Source organism: Benincasa hispida, unplaced genomic scaffold, assembly GCF_027475165.1.
Source record: "Benincasa hispida cultivar pf3 unplaced genomic scaffold, pf3_genome.v1.1 HicScf455, whole genome shotgun sequence".
Classification (NCBI taxonomy): Eukaryota; Viridiplantae; Streptophyta; class Magnoliopsida; order Cucurbitales; family Cucurbitaceae; genus Benincasa; species Benincasa hispida.
In genome coordinates, this window is record NW_028326553.1 from 884 (window position 1) to 20618 (window position 19735).

The following is a 19735-nucleotide window of genomic DNA, read 5'->3' on the forward strand; positions in this document are numbered from 1 at the left end:
TATATCGACAAATGCTACTTTTCTTGAAAAATACCACATAAGGAAGCAAAGACCCAAAAGTAAAATTATGTTGAATGAGATTTTCAAAGAAACTACTGAATCTTCAACAAGAGTTGTTGAAGAGCCTAGTACCTCAATAAGAGTTGTTGAAGTAGGTTCATCTAGTAGGTCAAATCTACCTAAAGTGTTGAGGAAACCTCGACATAGTGGGAGGGTTGCGAACCCACCTATTCGCTATATGGGTTTAACTGAAATCCTAGCTATGGTAACTAATGGCAAAGTTGAGGATCCATTGTCTTACAAGAAGGCAATAGAGGATGTTGATAGGGATGAATGGATCAAAGCCATGGATCTCGAAATGGAGTCTATGTACTTCAATCCAATATGGGATCTTGTAGATCAACCTGATGGGGTTAAACCTATAGGTTGTAAATGGATATACAAGAGGAAACAGGGTGCTGATAGGAAGGTGCAAATCTTCAAGGCTAGACTGGTGGCAAAGGGTTATACCTAGGTTGAGGGAGTCAATTATGAGGAGACTTTCTTGCCTGTTGCCATGCTAAAGTCTATCCGGATCCTTCTATCCATTGCCTCATATTATGACTATGAGATTTGGCAAATGGATGTCAAGACTGCTTTTCTGAATGACAATCTTGAGGAGACCATTTATATGGTGCAGCCCGAGGAATTCATAATCCAAGGCTAAGATCAAAAAGTTCGCAAGCTTAATTTGTCCATTTTTGGACTGAAACAAACATCTCGATCTTGGAACATAAGGTTTGATATTGCGACAAAATCTTATGGCTTTGATCAAAATATTGATAAGCTTTGTGTATACAAGAAGATCATCAATAGTTCAATAGTTTTTTGTAGTGTTGTATGTAGATGATATCCTATTCATTGGGAATGATGTAGGTTTACTGACTACAGTTAAAAACTGGCTAGGGACCCAATTTCAAATGAAAGATTTGGGAGAAGCTCAGTTTTTTATGGGTATTCAGATCTTTCGAGATTGAAAGAATAAAATTGTCTCAGGCGTCGTATATTGACAAGATGTTTGTCAAATATTTGATATAGAACTCCAAAAGGGGCTAAAGAACAATGTCTTAAAACACCCCAAGAGGTTTGGATCCCCTATGCATTTGTTGTAGGCAGCTTGATGTATGCAATGTTATGTACTAGACCTGATATCTGCTATGCAGTAGGGATAATCAATAGATATCAATCTAATCCAGGATTAGATCACTGGACAGCCGTTAAGAACATCCTCAAGTATCTCTGGAGAATGAGGGACTACATACTCGTGTATGGTTCTAAGGATTTTATCCTTACGGGATATACAGACTCTGATTTTTAGATTGATAAGGATTCTAGGAAATCCACATTAGGATCAGTGTTCACTCTTAACGAAGGAGCAGTAGTATGGCGTAGCACCAAGCAAGGGTGTGTCGTTGACTCCACCATGGAGGCTGAGTATGTAGCGATTGTGAAGCTGCTAAGGAAGCCGTTTGGCTCAGGGAATTCGTGATTGATCTAGAAGTTGTTTCAGACATGTCAAAGCCCATAACACTTTATTGTGATAATAGTGGTGTTATGGCTAATTTTCGAGAGCCTAGGAGTCATAAGTGTGGCAAGCATATAGAGCGAAAGTATCATCTCATCTGAGAGATTGTACATCGAGGGGACTTGATTGCCACGAAGATAGCTTTAAAGCACAACGTTGCTGATCCATTTACAAAGGCCCTCACGGCTAATGTGTTTGAGGGTCACCTGCAGAGTATGGATCTATGGGACAGACCACATCTGCTATCCGTGTTGCTCTGGAATATCTCGACCTATTATCCTTGGCATCTACAATGAGCATGTCTTCTATCAGTGTTAGTAACATTAAGTATTCTTGTCTGTTGAATGATATCTATTATATTTACCACACATTGATCACACTTTGAACCTAATTGTGGTAAGTTGTGTTGTATTGAATATTGTTGCACATTTTGGACAAAATTATTCTACATGAAGAAAAAGATTAATATAACATAATAATTATGTAATATAATTGAAAAAAATTAGACAATAAAATTCTTACCATGCAACGGTAATAAGCGCCATCAACTGTGATATATCTTCTCGCAATTAAGTCGTCCCAAATAAATAGTCATATTATATAGCTAAAGCATCTACTAGATCCTCCTTGTGCACTTTATGATATGAAAGCATATAAGGGGGCTCATTGTCAACCAAATGCCTTGATTATTGCATTAGTCGGTCAAATGATACTTGATATATTATTAACATGTTTGTTGATTGCTCAGATACAGCTAAGGTACCGCTCCATCTACACATGAATATAATTCATCAAAAACATTTTATAATGTAAAATTAGAATGAAATAAATATGTAAAGAAAATAATATTAGGCACTAAGTGGACACCCAACAAAATAATCGGGGGTCTTTAACTTGTATTGCAGTGCGATAGTATAAAATCGATCAAAAGCTTATATTTGCAGTAGTATCAACATACCTGTTATTCCCAAAGTTGTTGCATAACTAGCTTGACATAATTCTCTTTATGGCCATGCAAGACAGAAAACGCCTCATAACTACCTACTAGCTTCCTCAAAATTGCCCAATAGAGGAAGGAGCATTGGGTGAACCAAATTGTTGGACTTGTCGGCAAACAAGAATCCTCCAATAAGTTGCATTATAGATGCTCATGCATATCTCTATATTGTGACCACGTTAGCATTGGAGGAAAATTCTATAAAGTGTGATGCCAATCATGAGATATTCAACCTCAACCCCTTTATTTTAGGTGGTAAAAACCCAAAATAATCTCACAAACACGTTCCTAGTCATAATGCAACCATCAAGGAACAAGTCCTCCATCCACTAGTAGTCCAAATTGAGATGCAATATCTTGCAATGTAATTGTACATTCCCCACCAGACATCATAATGCAACCATTAAGTAACAAGTTTTCTATCCACTAATAATCCGAATTGAACTGCAATATCTTACAATGTTATTGTACATTCCCCACCAGACATGTGAAATGTAGGGTTTTTGCTCTCCATTGTTACAATAAAGCAATAATGAGATGTCAATCTAGTTTGATAAACCCAATTTATCTAACTTCTAAAAAACTAGACTGTCGTTGATAAGCATGATGTGTTGATCTAACATTATATTATGTTGTACTATTGCCTCTCTTTTTTGACACCTTAATACTATAGTAAACTGAATATCTCATACTAATTGTGAACAATAAGTTTGTTGTAAATATAATTGAATCATATCAGTCGAACTATGATCGTAAAAAATATTGAAAGGTAATAGACATAAATTAACTAAAATTAATAACTATAGCAATATAACAAACACCCATTACCAAAATTAACAAAATTAACAAAGACCATTACACAAATAGACAAAACTACAAAAGCTAATAAATTCCATCACAATTACAAAAAGAAAAAAAATGAATAGAGTCCATTAATAACCAACAAAGTCCACTACAATGATAAAAGAAAAAGGAAAAAATAAATAAATAAATAAAAGGGAGACGCACATCAAACTTATTCATTCATGGCTTGAAGAGCATCTAACAACGAGTTAAACAAGTACGCTTATTATGTCATTCTCTCATATATAATCTGCATTGATTTTTTGTAGCTACTTCACGCTAACCCAACTCATTATGAATTCGCGAACTTTTTGGGTATCCATGTTCTTGAAATAAATTATCGTTTGGATGAACTATCTCAAATGTTGCATTTGACCGATAATTTTTATACAGTATATGATGGAAACAAGATTCATGACATCATTGGTATTGGGACATTTAGTAAGATTCTTTAATAAAAGGTGAATGTGCCAAATGCGTGTAATTATAAATTGCAATTATATAAAAGCACAAAATCTTAAAGGAGTGTAACTTGTTGAAATAACATGTCTTCTCTTTCAAGCTCACAACTTGTATCTGATAATATTTGTCTGGAGGAATCATACTTATTCTTTTAATTATATTCATTTTTAACTATTTATTTTAGTAAAGCTATAGGAACACCAGGATCAACTTGAAAACAATATTTTGAATTTCACTAATTATAAAGTCAGAATCAAATACAAGGTAGTTGTTGAATAAAACATAAGGTCGGGTTATGTATATAATGTAATTGTTGATTTTTCTCCTGAAAATTGTCCTCCTGATTTTGCTCATGTAATTAACATAATCTCCATATTTTATTATTAATTTAGATTTTGTTTAACCACTTTTCGAATTAATCTCACCTAAATTAAATATCCAAATTTTTCTACCAAATTAATATTTTAAATAACCATATATTATTATGTTTTATTTTATCTAATCAAATTTCAAATTTATTCAAATCTTTGAATGGTTTTTTACTACTTTTTACATATTCAATTTTATTCAAATTTTTCAATTGTTTTTCATAATTATATATATATATTCTTAATAAACTAGTTGTATATTTCTCATAGCATTAAATTGTTTTATATACTCTTTTTGCTATTATTTTAACGATTTTCATAATTTTATACATATATTCTTAATAAATTAGATGTATATTTCTCATATCTTTGAATGACCATTTGTGTACGAAGTGATATTTATTTTTTCCAAATCGTTAAAATATTCTTTATTTATTTATTTATTTATTTATTTTATCAATTTTAGCACTTATCATACTATTATAGTTATATTTATATAAGATTTCACCACATATAGTTACACATAATATGAAGCTATGAGATTTAATTATTTTACATTTATACATAATTGTAATGTAAACTTGTGAGATTTTAACCATAATTTTTTTTTTTTTTTGTGATCCATCATTATAACACTATTTTGTATCTTCTAGATTTTTCTCCATGATTATCTATCAAAATCTGTCTTTTGTCATAAGATCTTATTTTATCTTATTCATTGTCAATTTATTTATATATTTTCTTATCAAATTTGGTTTTATCTTATTCCTTTTTAATTTATTTATACATTTTCTTATCAAATTCAGTTTTTTGTTACATTCTTTTATCAAAATGATTAAGTTTTATCTATTTCTTTTTCATTTTTTCATATTTAGGGATTTGTATACTTATCATAGTTTAGCTATTTTTTTATTTCATACATTTTTCTTTTATATTATTACTATTTATATATTTTTTTAAAAAAATATATCATATAATAATATAATAATATATCATTAGTATATAAACTATAATACTATGAGATCTTGTGAATTTAAATTAACTATCTCAAATTATTGAATTTTGTTTCATTTTAATTTTGTATTTTAGTGTCAAAACTAATATAATTGAGAAGATAATCCATTAACATAATTGAGAAGATAATTCATTTAAATTTATTTGATACGAGATTTGAAAATTTTACATTTAAGTTGATAAAAGATTTGAAATTTGTAAATTATATATATAACATTTTTGAAGAATCCAATAAACTTTAGTAGAGTGAAATATCTAGGTTTTGTTTTAGAATTCAATTTTAATATAATTCAAATCAATAAAAAAAAATAAAAGAAAGGAAAAAATATATATATAACCCTACAGACTACAACTTTTTTTTATCTTTTCCCATTTTTGTTGTTCGCATCATACTACTAGAAGTTAAGGTATTTTTTTTTCCTTTCTCACTTTTTTTATTTGTTCATGCCTGTCATTGGCAGCCATACAACTCCAATATATGATTTTTCTTTCCTTCAATTTGTTCTTATTCTTTGTGACAGTTTGTATTGTGATCCCTTGATGAAAAGGAAAACTGAAGGAAGAGGCGTTGTGGTTGCATGAAGAAATTCTCAAACTCATAATTTCTTTTTTAGAGGAAGACTGAAGGAAAAGGAGAAGTTTTTTAAATCCCTATTTTTTTTCTTTATTTGAGTTGTTGGTGGTTTTGGTTTTAATTATTTTTTTATTTTCTTTGAATGCTTAGAGTAGTGTAGTAATCTTATCAGGTAGATGTTGATTGGACTTTTGGTAGATGTTGATTGGACTTTTGGTAGGCTACATTGGTTACCGTGCTAATTATTTAGTTAAGTTTTTTGTTAGGTATTTATTTGTAAGTGAGGGCAGCTTTGACAATTTACCATATTATTTTTATTTAATTTGATTTTGTCATTTTCACAATTTTGAAAATGTTTTACTATTTTTTCAAATAAACCCCCAAAATTTGGTCAGCTAAAAAAAAATTAGATTAAGTGCATATGTTTAGTTATCCAAAATAAAAAAAAAAAGCCCAATCAAAATGGCCCACGGCAAAAGCCCACGGAAAGAAACGACGACGAAAATCCAGCCGAAGTCCCTCGATCGGAAAAAAAAAGAAAAGAAAAAGAAAAAGAAAACGATTTCGACGGCAACAATCAGAGAAAATCCACGGAGAGAAAGTACTAACCCTCGACAAACCATCGGAGACAAAATCCAGCCGAACCCACGTTTTCCATCGGAGACAGAAACGACGACCCACCATTTCGACTTCAACTGATGCGATTTGAGCCGATCTAGGCCGCGACTGCAACTTCTGACGCGAAGTACCGGTGTCCTATGATTTCGACTGCAAGGAGGTTGATTGCAACTTCCGAAATTTCCAGGCCAGTCTTCAATTTCGTTTCAACAAGGTAAGTCTTTCTTTAGTTTCTGTCTGTACGTGTTTGGCTCGATGTTTGGCGTGTGGATGACTGGGGGTTACTGTCTATTATTGCGTCCCTTTTATTTTGATGAATTGGACGCAGTACTTTTTTATATTTCACAGCTTTCGATCTTTTACTGTGTGTTTTTGAATCCCAGATCTTCGAGAGGAGCGGCTCCCTGAACTGGAATCGCCAAAGAAACGAAGATCTACCAACGACCCATTTCCCTAAAACGATCTGAAAGCCTAAATTCATTCTCAATCTCACCCGTTTTCTCGAATTGACGGTTACCCATATGCCCCACCCAGTTGAATCGTCGTCATCATCATCAGAGTGCTGTAATTCCCATCACCAGAAAGTGAAAAAAGTAAAACCAGGACCACGATCATCGTCATGGGAGCTGAGAAGAAATGGCTTTTCACTCTCTTCTCCGCCGTTTTCCTTTCTCTTCTCCTCCTTTTATTCTCTTCCATTTCTGCATTCAGCTCTCCGCGATCCATTCCCTCAATAGTCCACCACGGAGCTCCATATCCTCCGGCGTTTGCCTATTACATTTCTGGTGGCCGCGGTGACAAGGACCGAATCTTCAGGCTGCTGCTCGCTGTCTACCACCCCAGAAACCGGTACCTTCTGCATCTCGCAGCAGATGCTTCCAATGATGAGCGACTGCAGCTCGCCGTAGCAGTGAAGTCGGTACCGGCAATTCGTGCCTTTGAAAATGTTGACATTGTTGGAAAGCCCAATCGAATCAGCTACATGGGGTCGTCTAACATTGCCACGATTCTTCATGCTGCAGCGATTCTTCTCAAAATTGAGAGTGGTTGGGACTGGTTTATCACTTTGAGTGCCAGGGATTACCCGCTGATCAGTCAGGATGGTAATGCCAATTCGGTAATTGTTTCTTGTTGCGTTTATTGTCATACGCCAATTTGGAAAATGGAACAGTTTTTGCCATCTTTTTTTCTTTTTATCAAATTTGTGGATTACTGTTAATGTGTTTGTTTGTTTGATGGTTTGATTGTTTGGCCCATCTTCACCCAGGGGAGGTATGTATGGGAATAATTCTTGAAAGAGCTTTAATTTTTCCGATTTATTAGTTATATTATGATTATTTTGGGACTTCATAACCTGTATTAACAGAGTTGATGCAATTAGTAGGAGGATTGTTATAGACTTAGCCAATTTTAGGATCTTTCTAATTTATTAAGAGATTTCAGAATGGCATGTTTATGTTTTTTGGGGTTTCTTTTTTAAAAAAAGTATTTTATGTTTTTGGGATAGGAAGCCAACTCTTTTTAATTGATCAGATAATGTAGGTTGAATTAACTGGTTCAAGCAGAGAGAAATATTCAATGCTAATCCTTGAGAACCTCTAATCATGTTAAGTCATTTGATCCATGAAGTCTTCATATGATAGTTATTCTCTAGAATTACTCTGTTAGAGATAATAGACACTTTCACCTTCTATATTTGAGGAAACTGATGGATTGTTTTAGGTTGATTTTTTTTCTTACAGCCCTTTTGAGCCTTTGAGGTTTCACCGATTCACAGTGATGTGCAAAAACTGGAGTGTACTTTCTGTACAAAATTTGAACCATTGCCATAGCAACTCATTAACTGATCTACATTCACTTCATTGCTTTGCATTCGGGTTAACTGCAATGGAGTCTTAAAACATTTACTTCATTTTTTTTTTTCTTTTTCCATAGATTGTTGCTCAAGTTTGGATGCCATATCCATTCTACTTGTAATTTTATCTTGATCTCATTTCATAAAGGGTTTCTCTTAGACTAGAATCACTAGGAATCTTTTCTTGGAGGAACCAAATAATTCTGGCCAAGTTTGAAGTTTCATTTTATTCATTTATTCTTTTCTGAAACATTTTTATCCCTTTTCCTTTTGAGGGTGGGACTGTTATAGAGGGGCTTTTTACCAGGTTAGGGGCAAAGAATGGAAAGGTTAACGTATTGGGATCTTAAGAGGCTTTCACCGACTTGTATGAAGTATCACATAGAAAGACTTGCTATTATTTCTTTTTTGGAAGGAAGAAAGACTTGCTATTATAAGATGAATATTACTGATTTTCATTACTTGAATTTCAAAGGAGAAAACCATTATGGGTGGGCCGGTTGGCATGATGGCCAAATGATGCATGGTGTAAATAGTCTTTGAAATTTAGGTCAAACATCACACACACGAAAAAAGAGAAAAACACTTTCGAGGAAACCTCAATAATATTGTTTATATCACTGTAATTGATAAAGTTGAAGGAGAAGACTTGTATGGGAGTGGATAATTTCGTTATACACGTCTATAAGAATTACTTATGATTTATGAGACTTATTAGTTTAAAATATTAGTTCTAGGATATTTATTCTGTATCTCATCTCTTTCAAGCACTTTTTTTTTTCTTTCATCTCTTTCAAGCTTCTCAATGCATTTAAAAGGCATTATAAATTATGCAAATCTCCGAGGCTGGGAAGTTTTCAAAGTTATTCGACTTAATGATTTCCATGAATTTCTTTCCTTTTCCTTGCATAGTAACATCTTTCTTTTCCGTGCTTTCAGATCTATCACATGTCTTTTCGTCTGTTAGAAGAGATCTCAATTTCATAGATCACACGAGCAACCTTGGGTGGAAAGAGTAAGAAAATACCAATTTGCATCAGCATTATAAACTGTTCATGGTTGAATTGAATTATAATATTATCGGTGTTTGGTAATGCCAGAGGGCAGAGGGTTCAACCAATTGTAGTTGATCCAGGGCTATATTTGGCAAGGAGAACTCAAATATTTCATGCCACTGAGAAGCGGCCAACACCTGATGCTTTCAAAATTTTCACCGGTTAAGTTGATTTTGCCCCCTTCTTTTTCTGCATTTCGTTCCTTATGTAGATATAGCTATCAACATTCTACTTGTATGGTTTTCTTCTTAATCTAATGCTCTCTAAAGGATATTGTACCTAAGACCGTATCATTTGCAGGTTCCCCTTGGTTCATCCTTAGTCGATCGTTTCTTGAATTCTGTGTTCTTGGGTGGGATAACCTTCCTCGGATACTTCTTATGTATTTTAACAACATCATATTATCACAAGAAGGATACTTTCACTCTGTCATTTGTAATTCAAATGAGTTCAAGAACAAAACTGTTAATAGTGATCTAAGATTTATGATCTGGGACGATCCCCCAAAGATGGAACCACTTTTCCTCAATGTATCAAACTTTGATGTCATGGCTGAAAGTGGAGCTGCATTTGCTCGAGAATTTCATAAAGATGACTCTGTTCTGGACATGGTCGATCAAAAACTCTTGAAGCGAGGACGCAACCGACTTCTTCCTGGAGCATGGTGCTCGGGTCGGAAGAGCTGGTTGATGGATCCGTGCTCCCAGTGGAGTGATGTCAATATATTGAAGCCTGGATCTCAAGCTAAGAAGTTTGAAGAGTCCATGAAGAACCTTCTTGACGACTGGAACACTCAATCGAATCAATGCCAATGAAAGGCAATACAATGGAAACATTGACCCAAGGCTTGATTCACTCACAAGTAAGGTTACAAATCATAATATTTGATTTGATTCGGGGAGGGGGGGTGGGCATTAGCCATGTTCATAACAGGTTAGAGAAGATAAGGATGGTTTTGGATTATAATGTAGTATTATCGTGGGGTTAGTATTTATTTAAGAGCCTCACAATCTATTCAAACAATGGGAACATTTTCCCTTCTTGTTGCCTTTATTCTACCACTCGACTCTCAATTGCTTTACCAAGAGTCATAATTCATTCATTGAATTTTCATTTATTGTGTTGCCATCTCTCTCTTTAAAAGTTGAGATTTGGTTCCCTTTGCATTGTAAAGTATAAGTTAGCACTGCAGTAGGATTGCAACAATGATTAATCTTCTTTCTTTAGTCATTCTGGTTCAGGTAGATATGTAAACAATCACTAGAAATCAAACTTCAATCTGTATTGTCTAGTTGCAATGATCATTCAACTGGGTTTATTCCGAATCGCAATTATGCCGCTCACCATTTCACGGATCATGGTACAGAGCATAGCAAACAGGATTTGGAAGCCGACTAAAATTCAATCAGGAAAAATGCTGAAATCGCCGTTTGATGGTGCTTTAATGGAGGTGTTGAACAAGCTGAGCAATGCGGGGTTTCTTGCGCTTTCTCGTTCTTCAGGTGGGCAGGTAAGTAGAAAGGCTTCAAACACACTTCAGAGAGTTACAAGTGGTTAATTGAATCCCTATGTAAGATCAAACAGTTTAATGTGATTTGTAATTTGGTGAGTGATATGAAGCACAGGAATTTTAGGTAGAGAAACACTACAAGAAGTTGTCTGTGCTGACGGTATTTTTCTCGATGCGTTGAATTTCATTGATATGTGTAACTCTTTGCCGATGTGCAATCAGGCGTATGGGAGAAAAGTATTTTCTTTAAAAAAAGGAAAAAAGAATTCGACTCTTTAACCTATCCTAACACATAATGAGCCTATCTTGAAGTGTTACTGCATTGGAAGAAGTCTTTTAACGGTGTGTTTGAATATGTTTTCAAGTATTTAATTTAAAAAATAAGTCATGGTTAATTGCTTTTGCATTTTTTTCCTTTTTTTTTTAAGAAAAACCAAGCCATTCTAAAGGGATATCAATTCATCAAATCTTCATTCCAGATTTTTACCAAAAACGTATTAGATGGAGAATTAAAAGTTCAAAGATTTCTTGAAAATTGAGAGGCATACCGTATGGTTTTTGAAATTTTGGAGACTATATATACAAATCTAAACATTTCGAAACTAAATTTATAATTCAATCTTACATGAGTTTGCGTTTCGAACGGAAAAAAATGCTTTATTTGAATTTGTGTCCCCAACTTAAAGCCCTACATCACTGGTTTCTAACGCAATATATGTCTTAGTATTAACAATTATTTTCTCTATTAGACTGTTGTTGGGTGATAACGAATGTCAACGCTATTGAATCCATATATAACATTAGGTTTTTCCAACAATACGGTGAATCATAAACAATAGTAAGGGCCACAATCCTAAAATATCCCAAAATCAAAATCTCCTATCAAAAACTCAACAAAAAGATAATCAACAAATACAAAAAAGGCCGACAAAGGAATATCATCTTCGATCATGAGAAACCTTCTTATCTTATCACAACAAATAGACTAATTTGAATTGCGACCAACAAAATCTTCGTTGCTACAAATTTGGTATTGTACATGTTTTCTTTCTTTTTCTTTCAATGTCCTCGAAATTATAATCTAAATTCTCAACGTGTATTTGTTTCGGTGTACTAAACTCAAACACATTAACTCGCATTCAACTACTAACATACAACTTCTATAAAACATTAAACTATTGGTAATAGCATTATTTTTCATTCTTCTTTTTATATCCTATATACATTGATTGAAGGGAATAATTAGGGGTGTTCAAATAATCCGACAATGTGAATTACTCTAACCATCCAACCCAAAATTTTAGATTTGGGTTGGGTTAGTTTTGTTCTTGGGTTGGGTTGAGTTAAACCTTTTCTATTTTTGTTGGGTTGAGTTGGGTTAAACTTTGAAAGAATCATATATATAATATATATATATATATATATTGCACTAATTACATTCTCATTTGGAGAAATAGCAAACCACAAAATTCTTTTGAAATATAGAAAATTGCTTGATACACATGCGGGTTAGTTTTCCATTAATTCTAAAATACCTTCACCAACCTTTTTAATTCCTCTGTAATTAATTCTATCTCTTTCTTACTTACACTGTAATTAATTTACCAAATTTATAATGTGAACTCTACTGATTTCTTGAGATTTTAATCCGGAACTAACCACCTATTTCCATTCGAAAAATTTGGCATAAATTTTGTGATTTAATTTCAAAATAATTAAAATCTATATCGCACTATCTTTAAAAAATATTTTGAATTTTTCTAAATCCTTTCCTATACTAACTTTTTATATTTATATTATACTTTCTCTTAATCCTAATAAAATAATCTGTTTTTAAATTATATTTTGAATTTTCAAATCTAATATTATATTAATAACTAATTATATTTAAATTAGAATTTCTGTTAATCATAACTAAATCATATGTTATTAAAAAAAATTTATGATTATCTTTATTATAATTTTGTTTTAAGTGTGAAATACTATAAAACATCTCATTTTTATTAGTTAGTCTTATTTTAAAATTTTGAATAATATTATTTTTTGTTTTAAAGTTTAGTTGGTAAGAATAAAAAAAAAAATTCCAAATACACTCACTCATGTGTTCCCACTTTTCTTTAACCCTAAAATGCCCTCATATAGATTTTTTGTTACATTATAACTAATTCTACTATTTGCAAATTTTTTAGCATGAATACTGATTTTCTCCTATATTATCTCCCGTACACTTTTCGAATTTTAAAAATCAAATGTAATTTTTTTTTCAAATATTATATTTGATCTTATCTTCAATTTCAAATTTTATTTTATCTAATTTTTCAATTTTCATCTTATTTAACTTATTTTATTTTTTTGTTCTCAATCAACAAACAAGTCTATTTTGGAGGCTTGACTTAATCAATCAAATCTAATAGATGAAAAGTTCGACTTAATCAACCATCAACCAAGAGTTCAAGTTGCAAAGTCTCTTCTTTTCAGAGTGATTCCTATTGAGCCATTGTAGAGTTATGCGAAGCATATGAACGGTGTTGGTATTAACCAGTTTGCCTTGGGGATCTTAAACCTACCTCAACAGATTCGATCAAAGGAGGATATACCATCACCGAATATTGTTTGTTTCTCTTCTATTCATGAGATCTTCCCAATTGACATCAACACCACATCATAATTGGTTCGTAATTTCAATTGATGATTTTTAATTGAAATTTTCATACTCCAATCTAGATCGGTTTCTTTCTTCATGAATGCAATTATTTAGATAAAGTCTTCATAGGTACAGTCCTCGCTTTCTAAATTGATATTTTGGGTCTAGAACAAGAAAATGTATTGTTATACAATTTTGGGCAAGTTCAAAAGCAATTTAGATGGTTTGATTAAGATTTTCAATTGCAATGTATTTGTTTTTAAGTTAGTGTATTTGTTGGGTATAGCTAGGAGATTAATTACAGTATATTTGTCATGTAAATATCTCCAAAAACTTTCACAAGACCTTTTATGACTACCAAACCCTTATTCGAACTACTGTGTAACAAATTTTTTCCTTTGCATGTTTCTTTTATCATATATCTTTATTTTCTTCTAAAATACATCCCTTTTTTAAATCATAAAATCATATTATTATTATTATTCAAATATCAAAACTAAACCATTTTTTTCAAATATCATTGATTTATTTTTTTTTATTTCTTTAATATTTTTCAACTTATTTTATGTTTTTGCATTTTGATTTTTTAACTAGTTTGAAATGTTTATACCATCAAAATATGTGCATGTATATATATATATATAATGGGAGTTGACTTTTTTTTTTATAAAAAAACTTACATTAATTTAACCCAACAACACTACACGCTTTCCCCATCTTCGTCTTTGAGCCGATGGCTTCCTCAAAGTAACAGAGTGAAGAGTGAAGACAAACCAATCACATTTAAAGTAGTAGAGTGGAGGAAATTATAGTTGCGATGATAGATTCATAGGCAATAATTCTATTCAAGACAACATCATTGCTAGGGGTTAAGGTTGACGACAGAAGTTGTGTCGGAGGAGTTGAGATAGAAGAAGATGGAACTGGAATGATGAAGGAGCAATAAATGAAGCCAGTGGAGAAGGAGTTGAAGTCGAAGTTGGTTGTGAAGTTTTGGTGGAAGTAGAGGGAGCCACACTCGACGGAGCAAGAGATGAAAACAAAATTGAAGCTGGAGGTGTCGCCACTATTGATGGAGGAGCCGATTTCGGAGAGGAAAATGCGGCGACTTGATTGGAGAAGAGGTTGGTGCAGTGCTCAGAGTCTGGTCAAGAAAGACACTGATAGTCTCTAGATGTTTGTTTTAATTACAGTGTAATTACGAATATTATTTAATAAGCCAATTTGTTATCTCATTTGTATGGCCTGGGGTAGTTAAGACTTTTATAAATTCGTTTATTTTTTTATTTTTAATTCATTTTTCCATTTTTACGAATGAAAAATTGATATGCTACTTTTACAAATGAAAATTTAAAATATGCTATTCCTTTTGTTAGCCCTTATTTTTTTAAAAAAAAATTGTTGGGTTGGGTTGGGTCGTGGGTTGTTAAAAAATTGGATTGACCCAATCTAACCCAACATATATGTATATATGTATATACATATATATGAGTTTGATTACTTTGTATTAATTAATTTGTGAATTTTTAATACTTTTTCTTTTAAAATTGTTATGATATTTGTCTTTGTTTAAAATTTGCAATAAATATCATAGATATTTGATATTTAGCATTGGAATTTTATGACATTTTAGTTATTAGTCATGTGTTGTATATATTTATATATTTTTAATTAAAGAAAAAGTTATAACCCAATAACCCACTCAAGCAAACCCAAATTTTAAGGTTTGGATTGGGTTGGAGACTTTATTTGGGTCCTTTGGGTTGCCAACCCAACCAACCCAAATTTTCAGATTGGTCCAAAAAATGCCTTCAACCTAATCCAACTCAATTCATGTACACCCCTACTCGAAAATTCAAATATATAGTGTCTATTATATATATCAAATATATATTGTTTTCTTCTCTAAAGCTTTTTGTCGATTATTGCTTTCATTTATGAAGGCAACAATCTTTCAGATTTTAAATAAATCTTGATGGGGCAAAATAGTATATATAAAACTGAATATAATAGTAAACTGATTACACCTCAATAACTAGAAACAATACACTCAATGTATAATATTCAAACCTAAACGAAAGCTAGATATGAAAATAACAAAAACTTGAAAGAGCCTCAAAACCTTTGGAGACTCAAAATGTAGTCGAGACACATTTCTGGTAAGCGTTGTGTTAGAAATGGCAGGACCCTAAGAACGACGAACTGTAAACCATCAAGGCACGACGGTCAAGCGAAGCAAAACCTGCAAAACAGAAACTCGTTATATGTCACACCCCACCCCAGACCACCCTCTTAGCCTAGGAAAGAGCGTGACTGCAGTAGTTATCAACCATTTCGTTGACACTTACTGCCTAATAACTCTTGCGGAAATAACTCTGATACCAATGTACAAATTGAACAATCAACTGATTAAGTAGGCTCATTTTATTTTACAACAATGTAACGTTTATACAACTCAAAGACTTAATAACAAAGTTTACAACAACAACCGTAAAACCCTTCGGAAGTGTAACTGTGGCATGTGGCAGACCTTGACCTTAGCAGCACCCTGGAACTCCTCACCTTTCGCTACCTGGGAAGAAAAGAAAAACATTTGGAAAGCATGAGCTATAAGCCCAGTGAGTGACCAGAAAACTGATTTTTATCAAAAGAACTACCCCACACTTGTACTTTTGCTCAGATACCTTCTCAATTGTGTCCTTCAGTATCAAGCTACTCAGATACCTTCTCAAATGTCCTTCGGTATCGAGTTTCAAGTAAAACTAGTCATACAATGATTTTCTTTAATAAAAATTAGAAAACATGTCTTTATCTGAAAGATCTTTCTTTAGCACATGGTTTCTTAAAACATTTTAAATATTTTAGTCACTCACCTTGATCGTTTAGGAACCTTTCTCTCTAGAAGTTCCTTTGTCACCTCGGGCTCCCTTTTGAACCCTAAAATCCAGATTCAAATTAAAGCTCAGATTACTCATAGTTATAAACTTTATCTAGAGATACTTACTTCTACACATATACTTTAAAATGTCTCAGGAATCTTACCCTAAAATCTTAACTCATAACTTCTCGTGGTTTGGCCGGAATCATCAAAACATCAAGACTAGCCCAGCTTACCCGACAGCTCGACCCCTTCTGTCTTTTCCTCATTCTCCAGACTGATTCCTTAGAGCTTCTTCTCCGGCAGCTTCACCATGAAAACTAGACTCTTTTAACTTTCAGATGGCTTTGGAATAACATCAAACGCACGAGTAAATTAGGAGAACTCCTTGTTCCAAGTTGATGTTACTTCCTGTCTTTTCTGCCCGACAGCATCTCCCCTCTTGGAACTTCTTGACCAACGCATGGTCTTGCTACCAATGCATGGTCTTCTCCAAATTAGTCCTCACACACTCTTCTTTATGTATTTTGAAGATAATTTGAGTTTTCATCTGAAATCCTTGGCTCTATTTATAGGCGTCCAAGATTGCTCCATGGCTGACACCTCTTACTTAGCCGCATGACTAAGTGTCTCTTCCTTACATCATCAACGCAATCTTGCATCAGCATAAGTCAAAGTGTCTTCTTCTCCTTTCACCAATGCATAGCCCCCATCCTTTACATGTCTTCTTATGCCTCCACCTAATTTGCTTAAGGTTTAAGAATTCCTCCTAGCAAGCCACATGTCTGGATGACATCCTCCATGAGTTCATCCTTCTTATGCGTCCACAAACCCTTGGATGTTTAACACATATTAGGCCATCAACACATAGTCCATACTCAATGCATATCCTATAATCAATGCATAGCAAGCCAATTCATTACCATCGCAATCCAACTTAGCCATCGCAAGAGCTAGCCATCACCAACGCATAGGATGGCCGCTCATCCTCGATGCATGGCTCACTAGGTATCACCACAAGGCATGCTCGGCGCATGGTGCTTGGCATAGGCGCTAGCCACTCGACGCATGAGTGTGTGGCTTAGGTGATGGCCATCGACGCATGGGCGTGCTTGGCCTCATGGGCATGGCCGTTCGACAAGGCGCTCGGCAAGCTTGGCAGTGCTTGACACATGGGCTGGGTACATCGACGCATGCCTGGGCAGTTTGGCCGAGGCTGCTCAACGCATGGCTGGGCGTCTGGCCAAGGCTGCTCGACGCATGGCTGGGCATTTGACCGAGGTTGCTCGACATATGGCTGGGCATTTGGCCGAGGTTGCTCGATGCATGCCACCCTCCAGCCCTCGTGCCATCCCAATGCCTCACTTCCATTTTCCATCCATCATCCAACGCATCCAACGTATCCAACGTATCCAATGCATCCATCATCCAACGCATCCAACGCATCCATCATCCAACGCATCCAACACATCCAACGCATCCAACACATCCAACGCATACAACGCGTCCAATGTATCCAACGCGTCCAACGTATCCAACGTATCCAATGCGTCCAATGCATCCAACGCATCCATCCAGCCTAATGTGTTGGTCTAACCTCTAAGGCATGTGTCACTCCCACTTCAACTTCTCCCTTGGCCTAAATAATCTCTCCAAGATCTTATGGCCAATGCATGGCAATGCCTAGTCCAACACTTATCAATTTTTCATCAATTAAAGCTTAACTCAACTATTCAAGGAAAATCTATTCAACACCTAGAAATTTCCTTCACTTCAACATAGGATTTAACTTTTACTTTGTTAATTTCCTTAACCACCTGCTTAAGTAGTAAAAATGGAAATCCGGGTTTCACATTATAGGTTGAGTCGCGGAGCTCACTCTCTTTAAGACGTTTCATGGCTCTGCCCAAGTGTGCAAGTAGGTCTGAAACTGCCACGTCGTTCCCAGGATAAAACAGCCAAATGAAAACTAATCGGAAATGCACCATTACCGATTAGAATATACACCCTTTCTAAACTCATTGCTCGAAAAGCTAAGATGGAGAAGGAGAGGAAATTGAAGTGGGAATTTACAAAATGAATTATATGTCTTACAAACTGTTGAAGGCCTCGCCTTTTATAGGCCTTCAACGTCGAAATGGACCGTTTTAAAAATAATCAATGGACCGTTTTAAAATTAATCAACGGACCATTTTAAAATTAATCAATGGACCGTTTTAAAAATAATCAATGGATCGTTTTAAAAATAATAAATGGACCGTTTCCCCTTTTTTTAGTTAAAATAATAATAATAAAATATTTTATTATTTTTTATTAAAAATAATCATCACATACACACGCCTCGCCCGATCGAACAGACGGCGGCGTGCGTGTGGGATGACCACCGAACCCACATTGGTCTATCTCCTTACTCCCTCCAAAACATAGGTACCCCTTGGGGCCCAAACCCAAAACACAAGGTTGGAGTACATAAATGAGACTTCCAACACCAAATTTTCCAATGTGGGATTCTCCAACCAAAAAGTTGGTTCCCTCTAGTTTTGAAAGTTAAATTTGCACCAAACAATCCACCACTTGGAAATTTAAACAAAACGAAAAGAGAGAAAATATTTTCATCGAGCAGTATCAATCTATACAACACTGTGCATAAGCAAAGGTATCTTACGACTTGAACCTTTACATAGTGTAGATGATTCAGAATATACTAGAGTAACCCTTGATTTTGAACTCTATCTCTAATAGCATCTCACACAGAGTGTCATTAGGGTGTAGTACGAAAGCCCGTGCTTTTAAGGCCTAGCACGTGAATCCCGGTTTAGTGAATGCTCTAGAGAGTTTTCCTAAAAACTCCATAGGAAGTGGCCCTCACTTCCACATTCACACAGGTGAGTCTGTCAAGGGTACTCCTGTAGCTGGGTACCCCGCTTTTTATCAAGTATAGATCTCATTAAGAACTGAGTTCAACCTTTCTTACGCTTCAGGATATCATGCTCAGACTTTAAGTCATAGAAATGGAACTCTGTGTTTGGTTTAGCATGATTCTCTATATATCACTCGTGATCAGTTATTACCCGTTGAACTTGTTTCTTGGGATCTCCAATCTACAGGTTGGGTTTTCCTCACTATGATTCATTTTTCGATAGACATGAGTCTCATCCTTTCTGAGGTTCTGAAAACATTTTCCAATGTGGGATTCTCCAACCAAAAAGTTGGTTCCCTCTAGTTTTGAAAGTTAAATTTGCACCAAACAATCCACCACTTGGAAATTTAAACAAAACGAAAAGAGAGAAAATATTTTCATCGAGCAGTATCAATCTATACAACACTGTGCATAAGCAAAGGTATCTTACGAC

The 19735-nt window shown here is 34.3% G+C and overlaps 1 protein-coding gene and 1 long non-coding RNA gene across 2 annotated transcripts; one reads left to right on the plus strand and one right to left on the minus strand.

The window, feature by feature from the left end:
* Window positions 1-2058: 2058 nt before the first annotated feature.
* On the minus strand, window positions 2059-2759 carry LOC150030201 (uncharacterized). The gene is made up of 2 exons (XR_016527126.1): window positions 2523-2759; window positions 2059-2335 (listed from the first exon to the last, which is right to left on the minus strand). It is a non-coding gene; the product is annotated as an uncharacterized LOC150030201 (long non-coding RNA).
* A 3471-nt stretch (window positions 2760-6230) lies between these two features.
* LOC150030202 (beta-glucuronosyltransferase GlcAT14A-like) lies at window positions 6231-11033 on the plus strand. The gene is made up of 6 exons (XM_090309946.1): window positions 6231-6654; window positions 6824-7543; window positions 9235-9310; window positions 9396-9511; window positions 9651-10212; window positions 10717-11033. Exons 2-5 carry the CDS (start codon window positions 7060-7062, stop codon window positions 10163-10165), a joined length of 1191 nt encoding a protein of 396 aa, XP_090166072.1. The 5' UTR covers window positions 6231-6654; window positions 6824-7059; the 3' UTR covers window positions 10166-10212; window positions 10717-11033.
* Window positions 11034-19735: the final 8702 nt, after the last annotated feature.

What these genes read in the sequence shown, in the direction of transcription:
- LOC150030202 (XM_090309946.1), top strand. Translation starts at nt 7,060, where the DNA reads ATGGGAGCTGAGAAGAAATGGCTTTTCACTCTCTTCTCCGCCGTTTTC. An exon ending in AGCAACCTTGGGTGGAAAGA is followed by an intron (nt 9,311 to 9,395) that starts GTAAGAAAATAC and finishes TGGTAATGCCAG; the next exon opens with AGGGCAGAGGGTTCAACCAA. An exon ending in TGCTTTCAAAATTTTCACCG is followed by an intron (nt 9,512 to 9,650) that starts GTTAAGTTGATT and finishes TATCATTTGCAG; the next exon opens with GTTCCCCTTGGTTCATCCTT.